The sequence below is a fragment of the Danio aesculapii genome, chromosome 13 (genome assembly GCF_903798145.1).
Source record: "Danio aesculapii chromosome 13, fDanAes4.1, whole genome shotgun sequence".
Taxonomy (NCBI): Eukaryota; Metazoa; Chordata; class Actinopteri; order Cypriniformes; family Danionidae; genus Danio; species Danio aesculapii.
In genome coordinates, this window is record NC_079447.1 from 9719124 (window position 1) to 9743906 (window position 24783).

Consider the following 24783-nt stretch of genomic DNA (forward strand, 5'->3'; position numbering starts at 1 on the left):
GACTGGCCTGCTGGCTTGTACCTATAACTGACTAAGTGGTGCAAAAGCCTCTCAAAATGTATGTTGTTCGGTGTACTCCAGAACCAGGTTTGGAAACCACTGTTGTATAGCATCACTGTAAAAACTCATATGGGATCTTTATATTAAGGGCTATACATGATCTTGAGCAGGGGTGGGCAAACTCGGTCCTGGAGGGCCGGTGTCCTGCACAGTTTAGCTCCAACTCTTATCAAACACACCTGCTTATAGATAATTAGTGATCTTGGAGACACTGATTAGTAAGTTCAGGTGTGTTTGATTAGAGTTGAAGCTAAACTATGCAGGACACCGGCCCTCCAGGACCGAGTTTGCCCACCCCTGATCTTGAGGATACAAGTACACTCTAATGGGGGACAATAGACTTTTGAAAGCTCATCTGGTGTGGTATTATCTGGTATGGTTTTGCTTCAGTTTTATTCGTGCTGTAATTTAAGCTCGGACAATAAACATAAAAATGTAACAGAAAACCAATGACTTTAAGTCAAGTTTGTTAATTATCATTTATACTGTGGGGGGAAAAGATGCACAACAAAAATGAATGTACAAAAGCAACAGCATTTTATTGAATTACATGGATGTATAGTTTTTCTTGTGCATTTTACACAGCACATTTGATTACAAGGTAATTTTGTACAGATTAAAAAACATATTTACAGCGTACAGTTTATTTACATATCAATAGAGAACATTGGTGTTGTCGAGAAGTTTTTTTTTTATTATTATTTCCCAACTCTTTGAAAGGTTAAGCATTGACATTTTCATGCATGGAATTTTTGGGCTAAGCAAGCTGGAACTCAGCAATCAGATGTAGACATTACAGCATGTGATACATATATATTTATTTTGGGTTATAGGAGCAAAGTTGGTAAGATGTTTGGTAAAACGTTGCTGTATATGAGTCCAAAATTTCTGGCAAAGCTCAAGATGAGCTGATCAAGGTGACATGATCCATCTGAAGCTATATTGAAGCTACACTAAAGTCATAACCTTGAGTGATGCTGGCTGAAAGCGGCGGATCTTCTTCTTCAGTGCTCTAGAAGCTTTAATGCGGCAGGCCGCTGGCTCAGACCGATGGTGTTGCTGTAGAGAAAAGCCTGCTGCTGTGGTTCCCATTGCAGCTTGAGCCCACACCAGACCACCTTCATCTTCCTCTTCTTCCTCCAGCAGGTCCTCTTCATCCAGAGAGAGACTGCTGTCAGACTCTGAAGCTGTCTGAGAGCCCTGGCTGGACTCACTGTCTCCAAAACGGTTTGTGGTGTAGTCGCTCATCTCTCCATCACTGCTTGCTGCGATAGTTGAGTGAAAGAGTGACGCACACTCTGCAGAGTACTCTGAAAACTCGGACTCACAGCGAGGAGGGTGCCGACTGGAGACTGGCGCTGCTGGATATCTAGATTCCAGGTAACTGAAGTAAGAGGAGGTGGAGAGTGAGTGGGGAAGGGCTCGTGGAGGAGGACACCCCCAATGACCCGAGCGAGGCCTGGCACTTACACTCCTTACCATGGCTACCTTTCGAGAGTTTAACATCTCTTTGGATCTCTGGGTGTGGAGAGTAGGGGGCAATGGGATTTCAGAGGAAGAAGGCCATTTGCGAGAACTAGGTTTCTTTTTGGCATGGTCAATAGGAAGGTGCGCTGGTTCAGATGCTTTACGGGACTTAGTGGACTTGGAGGATGGGATCTGCTGATGGATGTTTTGGATGCAGTGTGAGTTGATAAGTCCATTACAACTGCAATCTGAACAGGACTGTGCCGGAGACTCTTCCAGATATGTCACTTTCCCTCTGCATGAGCCGGACTGCTTGAAGTCAGTTTTGTTTTTGTTGCAGAACTCTCGAGAGAAGGGTTTTTGATGCTGTTTCTTTGCTGAGGGTTTCTCTGAGCTCTTCTTTCTCAGTTTCACAGATTTAGTCTTCTTGTCTGCCTGACGTACCTTTACCCTCTGAGACCCTGCAGGAACAAACTGTGCATGGACAAACTCGGATTGAGGTGTACTGCTCTTATCATGACAAGAAGCTCTACTGCCATCTCTTTCAGAGGTAAAACTGGATCTCCTCTCTACTGGCTTTTGGACCACAGATGAGTCTTTGGGTAAATGTCCACTTCTCTTTTCTGAGGGTCCATTATCAGACTCAGCAATGACCTTGCCTGCAGTATTACGTATGGGAAAGCTATTCTTTTGGGGATCCAGGGAAGATTCTGGGTGTGTGCCATGATGCAACATCTGGTCTTCAACTTCTTTGAGATTGGACTTTAGACAAGGTGGTTCCATCTGTTTTTGATTGCTGTTTAGCGCAGATGTTTTTCCAGTCTCCAGTGCATTTTCTAAGGGCATTGTTAATTGTTGAAGTGATCCCAGCAGTTGAGGTCCATTCAGCGGTCTGTAGATCATTTCCTGAGATCTAGGTCTTTGCTCATGTGTGCCATTAACAGTCTCATTTCTTCTTATGCTGCTTAACAGGTTTATCTTACTGGAGCTTCGTTGTAATAGCTTGTTAATATATCCCACAGAACAGGAGTTTGTGGACTCCTCATTGAGGTTCTGGGTTTCCTCTTCAGGCATTTCATCAAGTGCTACTGAACTTCCCTGATCACTGGTACAACTGAAGATGGGGCTTTGTAAGGCCACCGCATGCAGTGGACTGGGGTAACAGTAAACTTCTGTTCCATTGCTAGACACCAGGTTACTCTGGTACTTGGGGTCTACAGAGGGATTCTGAGGACTACTACAGGGGGTGGAGCTCTTCACATCTGTGGATTTGAAGGCGCCAAAACCAGGTCCAATCATTCGGTCAAGGTCCCCTAAAAGAAAGAAACCAAGCAAACAAGATTAAGACAATGTACTTCTACATATTCGAAATTATGAAAAACGAGAGAATATACCATTGCACTTTGTTCCAGTGATCATTTTGTTAATGAAAATGGCTTGACATTCAAACTGAAATCGCGCATATTTATATTGGTAAGTTTTTTTTATGTTTGACTACAGTTTACACAACAAACATTTTTCACACTTATTTTTGTTGACGAAATTAACAATACTCTTTTCCAAAGAACACATTTTCATGCTTACCTGTGGAAACCGGTCTTTGTCTTGCTCTGTCTGCTCGAGCGCTTGCTGTCCTTATAAAGCTGCTACCGAGCTTCACTCCTGATCGTGGTGCATCAGACTGGGCCGTGCTCTCATCAGCAGAACAACGGCGGGACACACCGGTCTGTCCACAACTACTACGACCATGCGATGCATATGAGGTGGAAAGAAGAGGAAGCAGACTGGTTTGAGATGATGAGGACAGACTCTCGCTGTAGACTGAGGTGCAAGAGTTGGACAATGAGCCTGAACCACCATCACTGAGCTCGTAGAACCCTGGGATTAGAAATTAGCATAGTTAGAATTTGTTCAAGTTTCCAGAACTGCTTCATGTTGCCTTGCTAGGTCTGAAAAAACTGGAAGCTGGTGGTGTATTTTCAATTCTGTTTGGTGGGGCAGAAATTACATTTTTGACCTTTAAGTGAAAAAGGAAGTCCATGATATATGTATGTGGATATGTATAGTTACCTGAACTGGGTCTGCTGTCACTTTCTAGGTGTTCGGTGGATGCTTTACACACATCCAGTTTTAGCTCATTGATCTGTTGATCCAGCTGCTGGAGATGAGTCTTCAGTCCCACATCCTGTCTGCGTAGACGTGTCTGCAGGTACAACAAACACTCAATACATCAAACACTACATTCATTGCTGCAACACTAAACATATCATCTTTATAACATGTGATATTACATAGAAGGTATCTGATACACGATACAATGTTTAGTACATTTATAAAGTACGCTTTCTTAGGACTAATACTTTTGGGAACTGTAAATTTAGTCATGCACAACAGTCTTTGTTTAACTATTATACACCCTCATTCCTAACTAACCATTGGAGAACATGGAAAACTGGATGCTTCCAGACTTTTAATGGCTGATATGACTCCTGCTGTTATACGACGTAGACAAGGGGAGAAAAGACAGGGAGAGGAAGCAAATAAAGAAGGAAAGCGGTTGACTATTAACTAGGCAAGGATAAAGGGTAGCTTGGGGGAAGTGCTGCAAGTTACTAATCTCTCTCCTGCAGAGAAACACAAACTATTGTGCAAACCACATGTATTGGAGAAGGAGGTAATGACATGGATGTCTGTCGAGGCTCACTGAAAAGTAAAGAGTCACACCTGTGGCAAACTCTGACAATGCACAAAAATCTTCTTTGTACTTGCCGGTTAGTGAAAGAGCTGAACGCTAATCCTGTTTTATCTGGGGGTGTTACTGTAAATGATGGTTGTGTGGATAATGCAACCGGTCAAAACAAACCACTTAAATTGAGAAAATCCTTTGCGATAATACTGGTACTATTATAATGAAGGGTTTTCTTAACTTAAGGGGTTTGTTGCAGCTGGGTGCTGACATTTGGATAAATATGGAGGTAGATTTGCCAGATGTTTTCCAGGGTACAAAGACATTTTGACTAATGCGTCCTTTGTTTTTAGAGATTTCACAAAGCTGAATTTAGAACAGTGCATATCTAGAACAATGTAATTCACTATTAAAAAAAAATCCATGTTTTTTTCAGGATCTTTTCATGGGAAATTAATTTACAAACAGCAAATCGGAATCTAAAAGTGTAGTTAACCCAAAAAATAAACATTTCCAAATCATTTACTCCCACTCATATATCCTTTATTATACCAAATTATGGTTATTCTGAATATTTCTGAAAAATGTTGGGTAAAAAAAAAAACAGCCTTAGACATCCCGTAGGTACAAAAAATGTTATGGGAACCAATGGCTGTTTCTTTTTGAACATTCTTCATTATATATTCCTTTGTGTTCAACAGAAGAAAGAAACTGATAAGTAAATGATGACAGAATTTTCATTTTAGGGTGAACTGGCCCTTTAATGCACTATTTAATGCTCTATTATAAATAATATCAACTGCTCTTTTGAAATAATGCTCCATTGTATTATTAATTTAAATAGTGTAAGACCACTACTGACAGTCTATTATAAGTCTATAGATCACAGTCAAATTGTCCATTGAGCTTTAGAAGGGTTCAACAAAAGTCCAAAAAGTTCAAACGTGCATCGACTGCGAGGTCAAATCTGTGTCGCCGACTGGGCCACAGTTCCTCTTTTGCCATTCTCATTAAATTGGGTTAATCATCAGAAACGGACTGGCCCCCCTCAGAGCCCTTGATTTATGACCTCTCACTATATGACCCCCAGCTGAGCCTGTGTTCAGTACTGGATTCAGTCATCAAGGATACTGCCAAACCATGCACAAAATACACCAATAAATAGCCACTGCAGTAAGGGAATGTGTGGGTTATGCAAAGATTCTCATTTGCTGCTAAAAAGTGGAAAATGCTCCAAAATAATGTAAAATACCTGAGAAAAAAATACACTAAACATCTGGTATAACTATCTACAGTAGTCATTTGAAGTGGATCAAAACTGTACATCAAAGTTGTCCTGAAACTGTTCAACAACATCCATTCTTGTCTTAATTATTTTAATTAATCAAGAAACATGTTCTTGATCATTTTGAAAAAACATTTTACTGTAAATTCAACCAAAAAAATCACGGTCACAAAAAATCACAAAAAAACGCACTGCATGCGTTTATCTCTATGTTAACACTAAAGGGAGTTTTCAATAGGGCAGTAGTAGTACTGGCAGCTATATGAATTAAAGTGCTTACTGTCTTGATGTTGTTAACATTTTTTTTTTACTTAGCTGGTGTAAGTAGTCACATGACTTAAGCCTTTTAACCCAGTTTGCTTCCTGAAGATGCGATTGTCGAAGTTCCATAAACCTAAGGCAATCTATAAAATCTATAAAAGCATAATATAAATACTATTTTTTAATATTTAAACGATATATTACTATTATTTTATAATAATTAATATTATACCAACTCAAATGAGGACATGTCAGTGATGAAGTTGGAAAAATAGCTCAGTTTTCAATTGAAAGTAAACTATTGACTCAAATTATAAAGCAGATACAATGAAAAGCAATAACAAATATGAACTAATTGCTTCATATATGCGTTGACTACAACTTTACACTATAGTAAAAATACCTTGTTTACTCCATAGTTTACACATTATGCACTTTTGACCAAAACAAACCAGATTGTCTTTAGTCTTTAATAAGAATTGAGGTAAAGTTGATTTTATATTTGCACATTCTGACTTTCACGGAGGTGCACTCCTTCAAACTAAATTTTGGCCCACATCTTGCATTGAATAATATACTGACACAACTCTGATAAATTGCAATAGGAAATTAAAATAATAATGAAAACCTATAGATAAAAGGTCAACTAGGTTAATAAGATTTCAGAACAGTAATCTTTGCAAATTATAAATAGGAAAATCATATTAGCAGCCAATAACTATCAAAGTACAACACTGTTCAGTTAATAGGTAAATAGTAGCCTACTAATGCTGTTTTGAAAAACAGCATGTCAAAAATAGCATGTCCCAAAATGTTAAAAATAGACTAATGTGCGAAAATAAAACTAATTTTACCTCAATTTAATAAGATATCATGAACTCAATTACATGATTAAGCTAGAAAAATAGCCAAGTTTTCAATTATATAGTCGATTTAATGGTAAAATAAAAGAAACCAAACAAAAAGTAGGCTCAAAATGGGAAGAAGTAAATGGTTCAAATGTTTGACTAAAAATTTCCGCTTGTTTTACTTCATAGTTTATCCCCATATACATTTTAGCAACAAATTTTTCCATTTTAAGTGCATGTCTTTAAAAAAAACCTTTATGTTTATATCTTGAATCTTTTTTTAATTTCTTACCAGCTGTTGTTTGAGTAGAGAAAGTGTTGCCTCCAGCCTCAGCTCCTCTTTGCTCACATTCTCTTGTTTTGATGGGTCGGGCTGGTCTCTGTTCAGGGTCAGCGCCCAGTGCACCATGGCACTCTGTTTGTCCCGCAGAAAGTGCAGCTCCTGCAGTCCGGCCAGCGCTGCGTGCAGCCTCTCTCCTGTCCTGCCCCGATCCTTTCCCGCACCCGCGCTCAGCACACCTGATCCAGGTACTTTTCTTCCCAGCATTATCAGACGTGCCGTTTAGACATATCCAGAGACTCGAGTGAAATAATAATGAGATCCGCTATGCGACTGAGCTTCCACAGTGCGAATCAACTATTGTGTTTGGACAGAGCGCGTTAGGGTATACTGTACCTGTACGGGGTGGTGTAAAAGCTAGCCACGCCTATATTCTGAAAATCACGCCCTTTCTCTTTGCTGATTGGCTGACATTGGTTAAGGCTGCTCAGTTTATCTGCCAATCATAATCAAGTAAATGCATAGGTGATTTATAATAATGAGGATACGTTATCAAACACTCGAATCAAGCGAATCAAGTAGAAAGGTAAGTTAAAACGCAAATATAATTATCAAAAACCATTTCATCCCGCTATAATAAAATAATTATAACATTACACGAACAATATAAAGCAAAGCACTTGTAAAAAAGCCATTAAAACCGTGTTTTTACTTGAAACTTTCAAGATCCTGTAATCCCACAAGGCCCTTTATATGTGTTTACTTACACATATATTTGTATTATTTATATTTATTTTTTTTGTACACCCCTGACCCTTTTTCTTTTTATTTCTTTCGTTTTTTGTTTGTATTGTTCTGTACTTCAAGTACAGAAGAGTACTTCTTTAAGCATTGATAAAATAATAATAATAAGGTAAGTTAAAATCCATTATTCATGAGTTAGCTGTAAAAAAAATCTTGTGGTCTCGTAGATTTCTTACAATTAAGACCTAATATATTGTTTCTTAAACAATTGAAGGACGTATTTGAACTGTTAGCTGTTAGCGCCCTCTTGCGTACAATGCCGTACATTAAAAACGTAAAACCTTAAAATGATAATATTACACTGCAAATTCAATTCATTCATTCATTTACACCACAATTCATTCATTCATTTTCTTTTTAGCTTAGTCCCTTTATTAATAAGGGGTCGCCACAGTGGAATGAACCGCCAACTTATCCAGCACATGTTTTACACAGCGGATGCCCTTCCAGCCGCAACCCATCACTGGGAAACATCCACACACACACACATTCATACACTACGGACAATTTTGCCCACCTGTACCGCATGTCTTTGGACTGTGGGGGAAACCGGAGCATCAGGAGGAAACCCACGCGAACGCAGGGAGAACATGTAAACTCCACACAGAAACGCCAGCTGACCCAGCCGAGGCTCGAACCAGTGACCTTCTTGCTGTGAGGCAACAGCACTACCTACTGTGCCACTGCGTCGCCCTGACACTGCAAAATTAGTAAATTAAAATGAAAAAATCTACTCAAAATATTCTTCAACATCAATGAATCTATGGAAAATATAAGGAGACTTGAAAATGATCGGTTTCTCTGGAATTATAGAGTATTTGCTTGTGTATGTATCAGGTATGTTCTTTTTGTGATTGTTTCATTCTGTAAATGTGGGATAACATTTCTTTCTCCTTTAAAATAAAAATAATGACATTTAGCGCCCTTTTCAGGGTTATTGCATAAAATATTGATTCTGAGGTTGTAACATTTTATTTGCTTTAAATTGGAAGAAATGTCATAAGAAGTTTACAGAATAAAGCTAAAAATATGTTTTAATCAAACATATAGCTATATTGTTATTTACATTTTTTTTGTACATAAAATAACGAAAGGTAGGGCTGCGCAGTGGGTAGCACATTCTCCTCATAGCAAGGTCTGGCTGGGTCAGTTGGTGTTTCTGTGTGGAGTATGCATGTTCGCGTGGGTTTCCTCTAGGTGCCCCGGTTTCCCCCACAGTCCAAAGACATGCGCTATAGGTAGGCCCACACAGAATCTGCGCACACATTTTTTCAGCCCATCATTAATTCTGTTTATTTACTTGAGTAAATGTGTGTAAATCTATATTTATTCCGTTTTTTTTTTATAATTTCAGTAATATTAGTGACTAATATGAAAATGTTCATCTGATTTATGTACAATACAGTTGGTACAGTAATATTTTCTGTCTTTTAGTAGATATATTATATGAGAGACTTGCTTTGTTTACCAAATAAAGTGAATCTAGTTGGATTTGCATTTTAAACATTAAATAAAAGTTAAAAAGTTAAAATATTACTTTTTATTTCATATATTAAGGTTTTAGTTATGATACTCCCAAAATAATTCAGCAGAAATTTGTGGATTTGTGCCAAAATTCTCGGCAGAAGTAGCAAAAAATGTCCGCAGATTCCGTCTGGCTCTAGTACAGGTGAATTGGGTAGGCTAAATTGTCCATAGTGTGTGTGTGTGTGTGTGAGAGAGTGTGTGTGAATGTTTCCCAGTGATGGGTTGTGGCTGGAAGGGCATCTACTGCGTAAAACATGTTCTGGAAAAGTTGGCAGTTCATTCCGCTGTGGTGACCCCAGATTAATAAAGGGACTAAGCCGAAAAGAAAATGAATGAATAACAAAAGGTGACTTTTAATCGTATGACAATATTCATTCATTTTCCTTCGGCTTAGTCTCTATTTTAGACATTGCCACAGTGAATTGAACCACCAACTAGTCCAGCATGTTTTACGCAGCAGATGCCCTTCCAGCTGCAACCCAGCATTGAGAAACATCCATACACACTCATTCAAACACACTCATACACTATGGCCAATTTAACTTATTCAATTCACCTGTACCATATGTCTTTGGACTGTGGGGGAAACCGGAGCACCCGGAGGGAACACACGCAAACAAGGGGAGAACATGCAAATTCCACAGAGAAATGCCAGCTGGCTCAGCCAAGGCTCGAACAAGGCTCGAACCAGCGACCTTCTTGCTGTAAGGTGATTGTGCTACCCACTGCGCCACTGTGACGCCCAATCTACAATAAATTTTATCAAATAAATAACCCAATAATGCACCAAATATTTTTCAACTCAACCATTGGGTTAAATCAGGGGTGTCAAACTCCTGAAGGGCCACAGCCCTGTACAGTTTAGCTTTAACCCTAATTAAACACACCTGATCAAACTCATTGAGTCCTTCAGGCTTGTTTTAAACCACCAGGTAAGTGTATTGAAGCAGGGTTGGAATAAATAACTCTGGGTTAAATAAATAGCTCAAAGTTTTTTAGAGTGTACAGTGTATATATTGACAATATTTGTACATTCGAAGATTCAAAGAAATTAGAAAAATTTTAATTTGAAGAAATAATATCAGAATACCCATTTTTCAGTGCTCATTTTGTTTCTTCATATAAATTGATATGCATCAAGGAAGAAATAGCTCAGCAAGGTAACAGTTAAAAGTAATTTTAAATAGGGAACATTAAACATCAAAACTGAGTGCAATGATATTTTACATATAGGCAATTTACATGTTAGAATACCCAAAGCTCATGATGAAACACAGACAGACAATGGGAATATGTTACCCATGCTCAGCATCAAAAAGACTTCACAGAGTATCCATAATCCTGATGTGTGTTTTTTTGTTTTTGGTGATTTACACAGGAACCGTGCATTGATGAGAACGGACCATCAGATAGCATCAGTGTTGGAGCCCTCATCACTGTTACTGAGGTAAAGTCAGACTTTAGCACACTGTCCTTCATCTACAGTTAGATGAGTTTACATCTGCCGGCCACAGTATAAGGGAGAGGAAGTGAGATACAGAAGAGATACCAAAATAAATTCAACAAACAGTGCTTTCTGTGTAAGCCAGAAGACAACAAATCTGATCAAGGTTGAATGCATTTTTTTTCAATGTCATAAAATGTGAGATGGCCTGATTAAGTCAAGCATCTAAACAAATTAATCTCACAAATCTTGCCTGGATCATTTTTAACACAAAATCAGAAAGTATCTATCCATCCATCCATCCATCCATCCATCCATCTATCCATCTATCCATCTATCCATCTATCTATCTATCTATCTATCTATCTATCTATCTATCTATCTATCTATTTATCTACAGTTGAAGTCAGAATTAATAGCCCTGTTTGAATTTTTCTTTTTTTTTCTTTTTTAAATATTTCCCAAATGATGTTTAACAGAGCAAGGAAATTTTCACAGTATGTCTGATAATATTTTTTCTTCAGGAGAAAGTCTTATTTATTTTATTTAGGCTAAATAAAAGCAGTTTTTAATTTTTAAAAAACATTTTAAGGTCAACATTTTTAGCCCCTTTAAGCTATATATTTTTTGATAGTCTACAGAACAAACCATCGTTATACAATAACTTGCCTAATTACCCTAACCTGCCTAGTTAACGTAGTTAAGCCTTTAAATGTCACTTTAAGCTGTATAGAAGTGTCTTGAAAAATATCTAGTAAAATATTATTTACTGTCAAAACAGAAATTGGGGAAAAAAATTAAAATTCAGGACGTCTAATAATTCTGACTTCAACTGTATGTATATATATATATATATATATATGTATATATCGTGTATGTGTGTGTGTGTGTGTGTGTGTGTGTGTGTGTGTGTGTGTGTGTGTATAGAGTAGTCAAGAAAATTTGTCTTAATTGTTCTTACCCATTTTAGATGTTGACTACTGTATGAATAGGGTTATTATTTCCTCATTTAAAATGGTTGATTTATTAAAATAAATACAATAGGTATACTAAATTGGCTTTTAAAAGACAATTTGAAATTAAATTCTATATCTAAAAAAGTTAATATAAAATTCCTGTAATTTTGATTCACATGTGTGCTTTTACCAGCAGGCGGCGCTATAACACAAGCATTAAATGTCTTATTTGACCCGTTTAAATTTCACAAAAAAAAAAAAAAAAAAAAAAAAAAAAAAAAACATGTGCAGGACGTACATCAACACTAAAGTGTTCTAGAAGCATATTATACCCAAAACACATGTTGCGTTTATACAGATTTTTCAGTATTCTAATCATTTAGTTTTACTAGTTATTATTAATAAATGACATATTAAATACAACACATTCTAATATAGTATAGAACTTAAATACCAAAATAAATACAATGGTTAATTGAAAGAAAAACACTAATTGTTTTATATAAAACGCTTTTTATACTAAACACTTTTTATTGATTTTCTTATTTTCAGATAATGCAGATGAATATCAAACACAGAGTCATAACATAAAAACAGAACAAAAGAAAATAAAGAAATACTATAAAGAATAAGATCATATACAGTTGAAGTCAGTTTTCCCCCAATTTCTGATTAACGGAAAGAAGATTTCTTCAACACATTTCTAAACATAATAATTTTAATAACTCATTTCTAATAACTGATTTATTTGATCTTTGCCATGATGACAGTACATAATATTTTACTAGATATTTATCAAGACACTTCTATACAGCTTAAAGTGACATTTAAAGGCACAACTAGGCTAATTAGGCAAGTTAGGGTAATTCTGCAAGTCATTGTATAACGATGGTTTATTCTGTTGGTAATCAGAAACAAATATAGCTTAAGGGGGCTAAATATATGTTTAAAACTGCTTTTTATTCTAGCTGAAATAAAACAAATAAAGACTTTCTCCAGAAGAAAAAATATTATAGGAAATACTGTGAAAAATTCCTTGCTCTGTTAAACATGCATTCATTCATTCATTTTCTTTTCGGCTTAGTCCCTTTATTAATCTAGGGTCGCCACCGTGGAATGAACCGCCAACTTATCCAGCATATGTTTTACACAGCGAATGCCCTTCCAGCTGCAATCACTGGGAAACACCCATACACTCTTATTCACACACATACACTATGGACAATTTAGCTTACCCAATTCACCTATAGCACATGTCTTTGAACTCGTGGGGGAAACCGGAGCACCCGGAGGAAACCCACGCCAACACGGGGAGAACATGTAAACTCCACACAGAAATGCCAACTGACCCAGCCGGTGCTCGAACTAGCACACTTCTTGCTGTGAGGCGATCGTGCTATCCACTGCGCCACCTTTTTTTGTAAAACTAACCCCCCCCCTCCACTGTGTGAAACCTTAGAGTCCTCAAAATAACGGCCCAAAATATAAGATCACTTCCTAAGACTTTGATCTGTGTTTTTCCTTTTCTTTTCTTTTTTTTTTTTTTGATAAGCATATTTACTAAACTGTCCTCTGTATGTACGTGACGTATGTGTGATGTGGGCTTTGATCAGCGAGAGCCCAAGCTCTTGGACTGCAAACCAGCAAATCTGCACGAGCCCGTGAGGGGAAAGTGATGCTTATCTCGTCTTTCCCTGAATCTCGAATGCCGCAGATACAGGTCCACTGGACATAATAAAGCTAACATTGTCCTCTCTGGATGTCCCTGTGCCCTTATCCTCATCAAAGCACTTCCACATGGTGATGTCACAGCCGTTTTGAGCCTCTTTCCTGTTCATTCGCCTCTATACGTATAACAATTACAGGATGAATCAATGGTTTAATGCTGATGTTATGTCATATGCAGCTCATCCACAGCCTTTGATCTCCATTACAAATATGGGAACATTCTCCAATTAACAATACAGTAGAGGGTAAAAGTGAGGTGCGGAGGGGAAATCTACACAAAGTGTTCTTTAAATGACCCCTGCCAACTGAAACTAAACCATTTAAAATATAAACTGATAAAATGACGATTAAAGCAATCAGCTTATCATTACAAAATATGGGTTGTAATTTGTTATGCAGTAAATGTATAGAAAAGCTTACATGACATTAAGTATTTATTAACAACAGTAGAATCAGTCATTAATATTTCATTAGTTCATTCTTGTATTTGATTAGTAGCCTTTGTCACAAATAAAACAATATTAATGTGTATACAAAAGTTTTAGTCTTGAATAATGATGAAAGAATAATGGCTCAAAGCTGGAGGCCGAGTGCCTTAGTGCCCCAGCAGTGCCGATATACAGCCATATCGCACTGCTACTCATGTGATATTGCGTTTATACAAAAGTTCGATGACATAATTGTGTAATAAAAAAGAAAATCAAATGCAGAGAGTCTCAAAAACCCTGTCAGATACACACATGACTGTAGTCACTATGCGCAAGTTCACGTTTATTTATTGGCTCTAAACAATATTTTCCAGCCAAGTGGCTTTCTTATGTGTACAATCACTCTCATTGGTTGGTGATTGTTTCGTGCACAGTGAGCAGCGAAAATAAATAATGGCATAGTGGCCAACCTAAATAATATTTGTATTTTCAAAATGGCAAAAAGGCAGTCAAGCATATTTGTTTAAACCACGAGTAAATCTGATAATGAGCCTGATCAAAAGAGATCTTGAGAAGATGAAACTGTGTGGATGGATCAGGATAGTGGGAAACAGAAGCAAATCGATCAACCAGAAAACATGAGGTAACCGTGGGCTCTTCTTGAAGATTAGACTGAGGGAGGCATTTAATAATTCTTTTTCCACTTTGCACATAATAGTGAAGTGAGCTGAATAGTGATTGTTCATGCAATTTATGTTTGTAGCTACATGTTGACCCATAACGTTATATGGCACAAAATAATTAAAGACCGTTCAGAAATGTAAGGCTCTTTTTTTGCACCATCACCGTTTAATGACGTCACGTTCTGGTGAAACTGAAATTGTGTGGTGGACGTCAGGCATGGTACAAATTAAATTGACATTTTACAGTTTATCGTACAAATTACATATTACATTTACAAATTAAGCACTGGTTTAAAGAGATGACAAAACCATAGACTCTAAAAGATATGAACGTAGTATCTGTGACGTCAACCATAGGTTTCTGAAGAGCGCAAATGAAGCTACAAGTAGGCATGGCCAACCTTAGCCATTTTGTTCGTGCGTCATCGCACCCACCGGGGGTGACCAAATAAGAGCAAAGAAGCGGAGTGTGAGCGGAGATACAAATGCCTGCTAGCATTTTGCTTAGACGGGCTTTTCTTTCTTTGGGACAAATGCTTAAAGAGCCCATATTATACATGAAATAGGGTCATATTTAGGTTTTAAGGGTCTCCAACAACAGTCTAATATGCATGCAAGGTCAAAAAACACTTTGATGGTCTTATAATCTGCATTTATTTTTACCTAATTATCCCAGCGACTCCCATATGAATCGTTCAGCGATTCATTTGTTCCCAAACCCCTCCTCAGCGCGAAGCTAATCTGCGCTGATTGGACCGATGACTGCGATTGGTCGACAACACTGACAGGCTTCAGCGCGAGACAGAGTGAAATGCCCAGCTGCTAATCAACAATATAAAAGTAGTCACAGTTTATACACGCTTTATAGTGTAAGGTGTGGATTTTGGCTGCCAGTGGGTGAATGTAAATACAGACGATGGACTAGAAAATACTGATGACTAACTATTTTATTGAGCAAAAAGTCCAAGAACTGGCGAGGAGATCTCCTAGCCCATCAGTCTACATGCTCTTCACACACACACACACACACACACACACACACACACACACACAGGGCCGGCGCGTCCAGAATAGAGATGGCGTGGCGGCGACACCTCCCTCACCTGCCGCGTCCAGCACCACCCCCTTCCCCCAATCATGTTAAGAAACACTGAGGCTTACTGTCAAAGGCTACATTAATTAAGGGCATTCATTATGACATAATTTGTTTCCTTTTTAATTTTAATATTTCGTTGAAATCTAAATGTAATAAAAGCACATCAGCACCAAGGAAAAATCAGACGCTCAAGATGCAATCTTTAAAATTATAACATGTTAGAAAATTTGCAAATATATGACAGAAGATTGTGATACAGTACAATTAGTGAATCCTTAATTAAATCCTTACTTTCCACTGACCGAAAATCATCCACCCGCACAGTTGAGCAGCGGACGGGCTCAGACAAAAATATAATTTGTATATTTCTTGGAAAAAAATATCTTTATAAAATGAATTTCTCATATAGTTTGTCTCTTAGTTTAAATTATTTTTCGTGGTCAGTTATCTTCTAGATAAAATAGAAGAACAAATAACATTTGAGGTGAAGTGCTTCAAAACAAATCTGGTAATGTTCCCACATTACCTCGGTGGAACAAACTCGGTTGGAAGGGTGAGAAAACTCAGAAACTCGTTGTGAGAATGGAGATGTCTGCTTATTTCTGCCAGTCTGTCAGATAAAATTGTTTAAAACACCTTGAATGGTAGCCATTCCATGCAAGGAAGGCTTCTTGCGCAGCAGCTGGATCTGATCTGTCTGATGAAAGAGACACCCCGGCTCAGGTGCTGATGAGACTGCGGTCTCCTCTCCGTGTGGGGGGTCAGTATTTGTCTCATTAGTTTTAGGCCTTTTGGCAAATGTCTCAATTAAGTTTATCTGACTTAAAGAGCGTTTACTCATTTTAAACTTTGTTTTAAACAATAGCTATCTGAATGGTAATGTGAGGAAAAACCACCAGAAAAAGCCAATAGATTTCTTTACCCATCTACCGCCATGCAAGTACAGACACGGTTTAAAACACACAAACGCACACCTTTATTTGTTGTCGTTCTTTTCTTGTTTTGTCAATATATCGTTGTGTAGACTGTTTAATAATCAATTTAAATTATGTAATAAATAAATAAAAAAGCTGCATTAATTTCCACCCTCTCATGGTAGGTATGCACAGTGCGAACACTGCTAGAGCCTACAGCTGATCAATCTGTCAGATTCTGTAGTGTATTACAGGTCTAAAGAAAATGATAAATGATCTTAAATAAAACAAATATATTTATAAATATAAGTATATAATTTCACTCACCTTGGAAATAGAGCATGCCATATTATCTGATAATTGTAGAAAATAATTCCAAAAGGCAACTGACTGTGTAAAGCCACATAAAACAACACAAAAATATGATGTACAGTTGAAGTCAGAATTATCTGCCCCACTGAATTATTCGCCCCGCTTGTTTATTTTTTTCCTCAATTTCTGATTAATGGAGAGAAGATTTTCTTCAACATATTTCTAAACATAATAGTTTTAATAACTAATTTCTAATAACTGATTTATTTTATTTTTGCCATGATGACAGTAAATAATATTTCACTAGATATTTCAATGACAAGACACTTCTTTACAGCTTAATTAGGTCAGTTAGGTTAACTAGGTAGGTTAGTGTAATTAGGCAAGTTATTGTAGAACAATGGTTTGTTCTGTAGACTATCGAAAAAATATAGAGCTTAATGGGGCTAATAATTTTGACCTTAAATGGATTTGAAAAAATTAAAAATTTATAAATAATTTTATTCTAGCCGAAATAAAACAATAAGACTTTCTCCAGAAGAAAAAAATATTATCAGACATACTGGGAAAATTTCCTTGCTCTGTTAAACATAATTTGGGAAATATTTAAAAGAGAAAACAAATTTCAAAGGGGGCTAATAATTCTGACTTCAACTGTATATGCCGAGTTCAGCGCTAATCAGCCGGAATCAGCTGAGTTGACGAGACAGCAAGCAGTGAGATTTAGCTGTCACTCAAGTGGCCATGACTTTAATTATGCAGACTTAATAAAAACAAAACGGATGAGTTATAAAAAAAATCATGTGGTTGAATGGCATGAAATACCATCAGTCTACTGAGATTTTTCTGTATTTCTCTGTAGAAATTGGCATTTGACAAAAATTAACCCCAAAAAACCAAGGCAAACACTACCAGATTACTATGGTATAAATACAGCACTGCAACATACAATAGAGAGAAATCCAATTAGATTGTCACTTACCTGTTTTATAATGTTTTGATCAGCTGTAGTTTGAAATTTACATTATTATGCGGTCTCTGTTGCCATCTTGTGATGGAACATCAACCGTCTTTGCTTTGCTCAATGACAGGCTAATGGCCGCCAACGCGCTGAATCTCCGAAATTATAAATATTTAAAAATAGGCACTATCCTTATAAATAAACTGCATAGTTGCAATCTAAACAACTACATTCTCACTTGAAAAAGCCTCATAAGTACATTATGTTGTCCAACAGCTGCAATATTTGTCATACTGTAGGGTGTTCTCTGCTTGTCACTGTATGTGGGCTGAGTAATACACATGTGAAGGGTTAAGAGGCTGGATGAGTGCTGTTATTCGCAAAATATCACATTTTCTATCAGCCAATTAGATTGCATGAGCAGAGCACATGTGTGTATTTCTGTGTTTTTCTTTGAGCAACTTTGAGAAAGCAACTTTTAAAGGCACTATACAAAATAAATGTATTATTTATTAATTTATTTGTTTATTGCTGTAGCAAAGTATCTTCCTCAGGGAATGTTGCTCATTTAAGTAACTTGATAACAGTCCCATATTAATCTGCACTTCTTAATGCAAAGCTTTTAGATAATGAAAATCTTCAATATGCTTTTTCCAAGTAACGTTGTTTATCTATCTCTCATTCTTTCACTTCATGAATGCTGCTGTCCAAACAAGACACAAAGGCCTCCAAACACAACCATAGCGACAGCCGGTGCTTTTTAAAGGATTGGAAACTTAGAGAGGGCAGAAGAAAGGAGTGCTCGGTGATAAGGTGTACTTGTATTTGTGAGGAAATAAAGGACGGGTCACAAACAACAGGAAGTGCAGCAGTGGGAGTGAAAGGTAAACAGGAATCTGTTGTCATATGTGGAGCTGAGACAGTGAATGATGAACACTAGAAAACAAATACATCTGTATGTAGGCGTTCACAGGGCCTTCAAAACACCAGCATCTGATATCTTGCTCGAGGTATTTTCCTGGGTGTGTGTTGTGTGTATTTTTTGAATAGAGTTATATTTGTTTGTATAGTTAGGTTGGTCTTTCTGAAACTATGCACTTGCTGAGACCCAGAGCAAAATTGTAAGGATATTTAAAGAGATGGTTTACCAAAGTTGAAAATTCATTTTCTTTTCAGCTTAGTCCCTTTATTAGTCAGGGGTCAACACAGCGGAATGAACCATCAAATTATCCAGCATATGTTTTACGCAGCAGATGCCCTTCCAGCTGCAACCCATCTCTGGGAAATATCCATACACACTCGTTCACACTCATACACTATGGACAATTTAGCCTACCCAATACACCTGCACCGCATGTCTTTGAACTGTGAGGGAAACCGGAGCCCCCACGAACGCGGGGAGAACATGCAAATTCCACACAGAAATGCCAACTGGCTTGAACCAGCGACCTTTTTGCTGTGAGGCAACATTGCTACCCACTGCGCTGCAGTGCCACCCTGCCATTATTTACTCATCCTTTATTTGTTACAAATCAGTTTTAGTGTTTATGCTCAGCTGAACACAAAAGAAGATATTTTGAAAAATGTTCTGACTTCCACATTTGATTTTTCCTACAATAGAAGTCAATTGGTTCCAACAATCAGCATTCTTCAAAATATCTTCCTTTGTGTTCAACAGAATAAAGAATCTCACAAAGGTTTTAAACATGAGGGATAATACATTATGACGTTGTTTTCATTATGGTGAACTGTTCCTTTATGGACACTTAAAAAAAAACGTTATTTTAGATGATATTAAAACAATAATTAAAACATAGTCTAATTGACTGGGGTAAACAGTTCCTATATTTGCTCCCTATTGCAAACAATACTTTCTGTCCTAAATGTGTTCGCTCGTACTAATACTGCAGTCAGTCCTGGGTTTTATAAATCCATTTAGGCTGCATTTACACTGCAGATCTTGACGGTCAATTCCGATTTTGTGACTGTATCCGATTTTTTTTGATGACCTGTTTACATCATCTTTTAAAAGTGACTCCAACCCGATCGTCTACATTTACACGGCGCACAGCAAAGACGCAATGACCAGGAAAAAAAGAGCGGGCGCTGACTACAGCTGATAACTAAAGAGCGATCTTTTCTGTGATGTGATTTGTTCCGGCTTACACGTACATGGGCCATATCAGATCTGTGCCACATGGGAGAAAAAAAATCGGAATTGAGTCACTTGAACAGTGCAGTGTAAATGCATCCTTAGTGTTGGGGGAACAACCTCAAACCAGACCTTCTAAACAAAGCAAGAATAGTTCAAATGATAAAAATCTTATAAATTATATGTTTTTATGTTAACAGTTTTTTTTCTTATTGTATCTTATTATATTTAGAGTTATGATGATAACAATTTAGTCAAAGTGTAATTAGCCTACAGCGGGGAAAGTAAGTATTGAACATGTCATGTTTTTTCCTGTAAATAATATTTCTAAAGGAGCTGTTGACATGGAATTGAACCAGATGTTGGTAAAAACCCAAACAATACAAACATAAAAATAAAACAAAACCAAAAATTTCAGAAAAATGAGTGATGTGTAATAACAATATAATGACCCAAGGAGAAAGTGCTGAACTACTGAAACGAATTTATTACTTTATATAAAAGGCTTTTGGTGATGGCAGCATAAAGATGCCTCTCATATGGAGAATGAAGTCACATGAATTGCTCAAGCGTAATTTATTCACAGACTTCACCAGAGTGTAAAAACCTTGATGGTTCTGTGGGTCTCGTCAATCAGACCTGATCTTTATTTTGTATTCTATATTGGATTCAAGTCAGGTGATTGTCTGGGCATTCTACGGCTTGATTTTCTATCTCTGAAAGCATTTGAGAGTTTCCTTGGCTGTGTTTTAGATCATTGTCTTGCTGAAATGTCCACCCTGGTTTCATCATCCTACTAATGTAGATATTGGTCTGAAGCAGCTACTATTAATGTACAATGATAAAGGACAGAGGGTTTAAAGGACAGACAATTAATGTTCCACCACAAGATGGCCTTTTTTTAACATACGTTTCAAACTGCAGCTGAACAAATCATTTTAGAGCAGGTAAGTGATATTCTAAGCTGATCTCTCTCTTTTGTATGTTGTAGTGTTGTATTTATACCATAGTAATCTGGTAGTGTTTGCTTTTCTCTGGCTTTTTCGGGGTTAATTATTGTGATCTCTCGATTGCAACAGAGAAATACTGGAAAATCTCTGTAGACTGATGACATTTCATGCCGTTCAGCCTTATAATCTTAAAAGGTGACCAAAATTACCAGTTTTGTCATCACTTTAGACATTATGCTAGAGAATCATTCAAATACTAGTTTTAAAGTGACGTTGGTGAACTGGCCACAGTTCCTGCTGTTCTGACATCAGTTGCAGATGTGAAGGAATGGCGTAAGAAAGTAGTTCCTCTACAAAAGGGTTTTGAGGCTCTTCATGTTTGATTTTCGTTTTTATACATACGATTATGCCATTGACTTCCATGGTAGAATTTTACAGTGACAGAATTTTCGTTTTTTGGGGTGAACTATCCCTTTAAAATCATTCCGCATAAATCCACAGGTTTGTCAAAACACAAGGAAATAGCAAAAATAAAATCTGTCTAGCCTAACAAAATACAAAAAAAAAAAAGGATTGTGGGTTTGGAAGGACATGAGAGCGAGTAAATGAGTTTTTCATTATGCGGTGAACTAACCATGAACTAATTGAGAAAGCATTTGCATTTGGTTGCCTTTTTAGCATCTTCTGAGCATCAATCACAGTTTGAGACATAGATAAGATGTTGTCTGAAATTAAATGTGAGATCAAAAGAAAGAGATTATTTTATTTTCTACATAATATCTAAGATACATAGAAAGACAACGAGATCTTATTGTGGATTTTGTTTAGTATGGAAAGAATGAAAGAAAGAAAGAAAGAAAGAAAGAAAGAAAGAAAGAAAGAAAGAAAGAAAAAAAGAAAAAGTATTTGTTGAAATATGTCTGCAGTTGGTATGCGTGTGGGTGTTGTCATAAATATGTGCACACATGAGACTCTGTGTGTGTGGGTAGAAGGTCTCCTGTCATGAGGGGTTTCCCATGCTGGTTGTCTGATTGAGTCTCGGAGCTTCATTCACTAACAAAACCACAGATATGGGATTTCAGACATCAAAGAACATTTTCTCTTTACCTAAAAACATCTCTGAATCCCCTCAGCACCTCTGAGAGACTCACACAAACACTTTCCCACAGAAAATAGTCACTTCTGTACAAATTATTGCACTTTACTCCTGTTTTTATTGTACATTTGAAGGCAAAATTATTAGTCCTGCTGTGACATCTTTATTATTTTTCAAATATTTCTGAAGTGATGTTTAACAGAGCTAGGGATTTTTACCACTGTTTCTTTTCGTTTGGCGGCACAGAAAATAAATGAATAAATAAATAAATAAACTGGTCAATATTGTAGCCACCTTAAGAGTTAGTTGTTGTTGTTTTTCAATTGGTTATAATTGAAATATGTTTACAATGATAAAATTCACAATAAGGTTAATATTTCTCTTCTTCATCTCTGTGTAAACCTGTTTTATAACTATAAACTATTAAAAAGTATGGGGCAAGTACAATTTTTTTTCCTCAAACACAATTTTATATAGAAAATATGCAGAAACATACAGACCCCACACCTTTAAATGGTAAAATGTCTATATCTACTACTAATAAAAATGATTTGATACTTTTTATATAAACACAATTTGTTAGAGAATTAGTTTTAGAGATTTGATTATAAAAATTTTAATTCACTCACAGTTTAATAACTCAATGTAGAATTATAGAAACTGGTAACACCTACAGGTATATAAATGTATATGTATATACTTTTGAGGCTTTTTAGAAGAGAATGCAGTTGTTTAGATGGCAACTATGCTGTTTATTTATAAAGATATTCATAATTTCGGAGATTCAGCCTGCCATACTGAGCAAAGACAATTAATGTTCCACCACAAGATGGCGACAGAGACCACATTATAAGTCCTTAGGGGAGAAAAACAGCATTTTTTCAGCGTATGTTTCAAACTGCAGCTGAATAAATCATTATAGAGCAGGTAACTGATATTCTAAGCCGATCTCTCTAAGCCGAACTTGTATGTTGTAGTGTTGTATTTATGCCATAGTAATCTGGTAGTGTTTGCTTTGCTCTGGCTTTTTCGGGGTTAATTATTGTGATCTCTCGATTGCAACAGAGAAATACTGGGAAATCTCTGTAGACTGATGGCATTTCATGCCGTTCAGCCTTATAATCTTAAAAGGTGAGCAAAATTACCTGTTTTGTCATCACTTTAGACATTATGCTAGAGAATGATTCAAACACTAACTTTAAAGTGACGTTGGTGAACTGGCCACAGTTCCTGCTGTTCTGACATCAGTTGCAGATGTGAAGGAATGGCGTAAGAAAGTAGTTCCTCTTACAAAAGGGTTTTAGGCTCTTCATGTTTGATTTTCGTTTTTATACATACGAATATGCCATCAAACTGTTGTATAGACGCAATATTACACTCATAGAAGTGCAATGTGGCTGCATATCGTCACTGGTGGGACACTAAACACGCACAACGCACGCCTCCCATCATATACAGCTACATGGTACCGCTACACATGTAATATGGCTCATATATATATATATATATATATATATATATATATATATATATATATATATATATATATATATATATATGTAGCAGGAAATACAATTACTATGGAAGTAAATGGGTACTGGTTTTCAACATTCTTCAAAATATCTTCTTTTGTGTTCAACAGAGGGAAAAGAAACTCAAACAGCATTGAAGCAGGTGGAGGATGAGTAAATAATGACAGATTATTTATTTTTGGGTGAACTGAAACTTTTAACTATCCAACTGCTTTAATAGGAACAGCAAACCCTTATATGCAGATGTAGGACACACGTGCAGGCCTGGCCACCCAGGAAAAAAGGCACATTTTCTCAGTTTGAAGAGATGAGAAGTATCGATTTACTCTGATGTTTTACGTTTCTCTCATGTGGAGTCCATTTTTCTGATTTGGTTAGCGCTGTAAGTGTCATGCAGTGAAAAGGAAGACATCCTGTAAACCTGTCCATCCATTCCTGTGGTTAGGCCCGGCGTTACCCACAATCCTCTTTGTTCTAAACCACATCTGAGCAAAAGCAAAGCCAAGTATCTCTGATATGTCAATGCGATGTCTACACAAGCCATGGACATCAACACAACGTGCAGTGTGTGTGTGTGTGTGCGTGTCCAAACATGTTTCTTACCACTAATACCTTATTTCCCCTTTTGTTTATCTTCTAAGGGGCTTTTATTCTATTATATGCTGCATACAGTATCAGTATTGTTTGAGTAGATGTTTAGACTGTGGCCGATGAGTGCTGTGCTTTATTAAAGCTTAAAAAGAAAGGATAAATGAAAAGTCTGTCATCATTTAATCACCCTCATGTTTTTCCAAACCCACATGACATCATGCATTGAGTTGCTGCCATGTGATTGGTTGATTAGAAATTTGCGTTAACGAATAGTTGGACAGGTGTACCCAATAAAGTGGCCGGTGAGTATATTTCTATTACAGCCAATTGAAAAGTCTTAAGGGGCTAACAATATCGACCTTTTTTTTATTTATTTTTTTTTTAATGCATTTATTTTTATTCCAGACAGCTAGAAGAAAAGAAACAAGTCTTACTTCAAGTAACTTCAAAATTCTAGCACATTTAAAAATCAGGGGCAAAAACACATCCACCGATCATTGATTCTTAACGGGTTTGTTCACCCAAAATTAAGACGTCTGTCATCATTTACTCAGTTAAACTACTATGGAAGTCAACGTTTACCCATTTCTAAAATTCTTCAATATATCTTGGTTTGTGTTTCACAGATACAGTACAAAGAAACCCGTAAAAGTTTGGGACCACTTGAGGTTGAGTAAATAGTGAGAGAATTTTATTTTTGGATGAATTGACCATTTAAAAGT

General features: G+C 36.8%; 1 protein-coding gene across 1 annotated transcript; it reads right to left on the reverse strand.

Annotated features, from left to right (window-relative positions):
* Window positions 1-595: 595 nt before the first annotated feature.
* Window positions 596-7244, reverse strand: dact2 (dishevelled-binding antagonist of beta-catenin 2). The gene is made up of 4 exons (XM_056470765.1): window positions 6900-7244; window positions 3598-3730; window positions 3112-3405; window positions 596-2840 (listed from the first exon to the last, which is right to left on the reverse strand). Exons 1-4 carry the CDS (start codon window positions 7152-7154, stop codon window positions 1009-1011), a joined length of 2514 nt encoding a protein of 837 aa, XP_056326740.1. The 5' UTR covers window positions 7155-7244; the 3' UTR covers window positions 596-1008.
* Window positions 7245-24783: the final 17539 nt, after the last annotated feature.

What these genes read in the sequence shown, in the direction of transcription:
- dact2 (XM_056470765.1), bottom strand. Translation starts at nt 7,154, where the DNA reads ATGCTGGGAAGAAAAGTACCTGGATCAGGTGTGCTGAGCGCGGGTGCG. An exon ending in CTCTACTCAAACAACAGCTG is followed by an intron (nt 3,731 to 6,899) that starts GTAAGAAATTAA and finishes TTGTACCTGCAG; the next exon opens with ACACGTCTACGCAGACAGGA. An exon ending in ACAAAGACCGGTTTCCACAG is followed by an intron (nt 2,841 to 3,111) that starts GTAAGCATGAAA and finishes TCTTTCTTTTAG; the next exon opens with GGGACCTTGACCGAATGATT.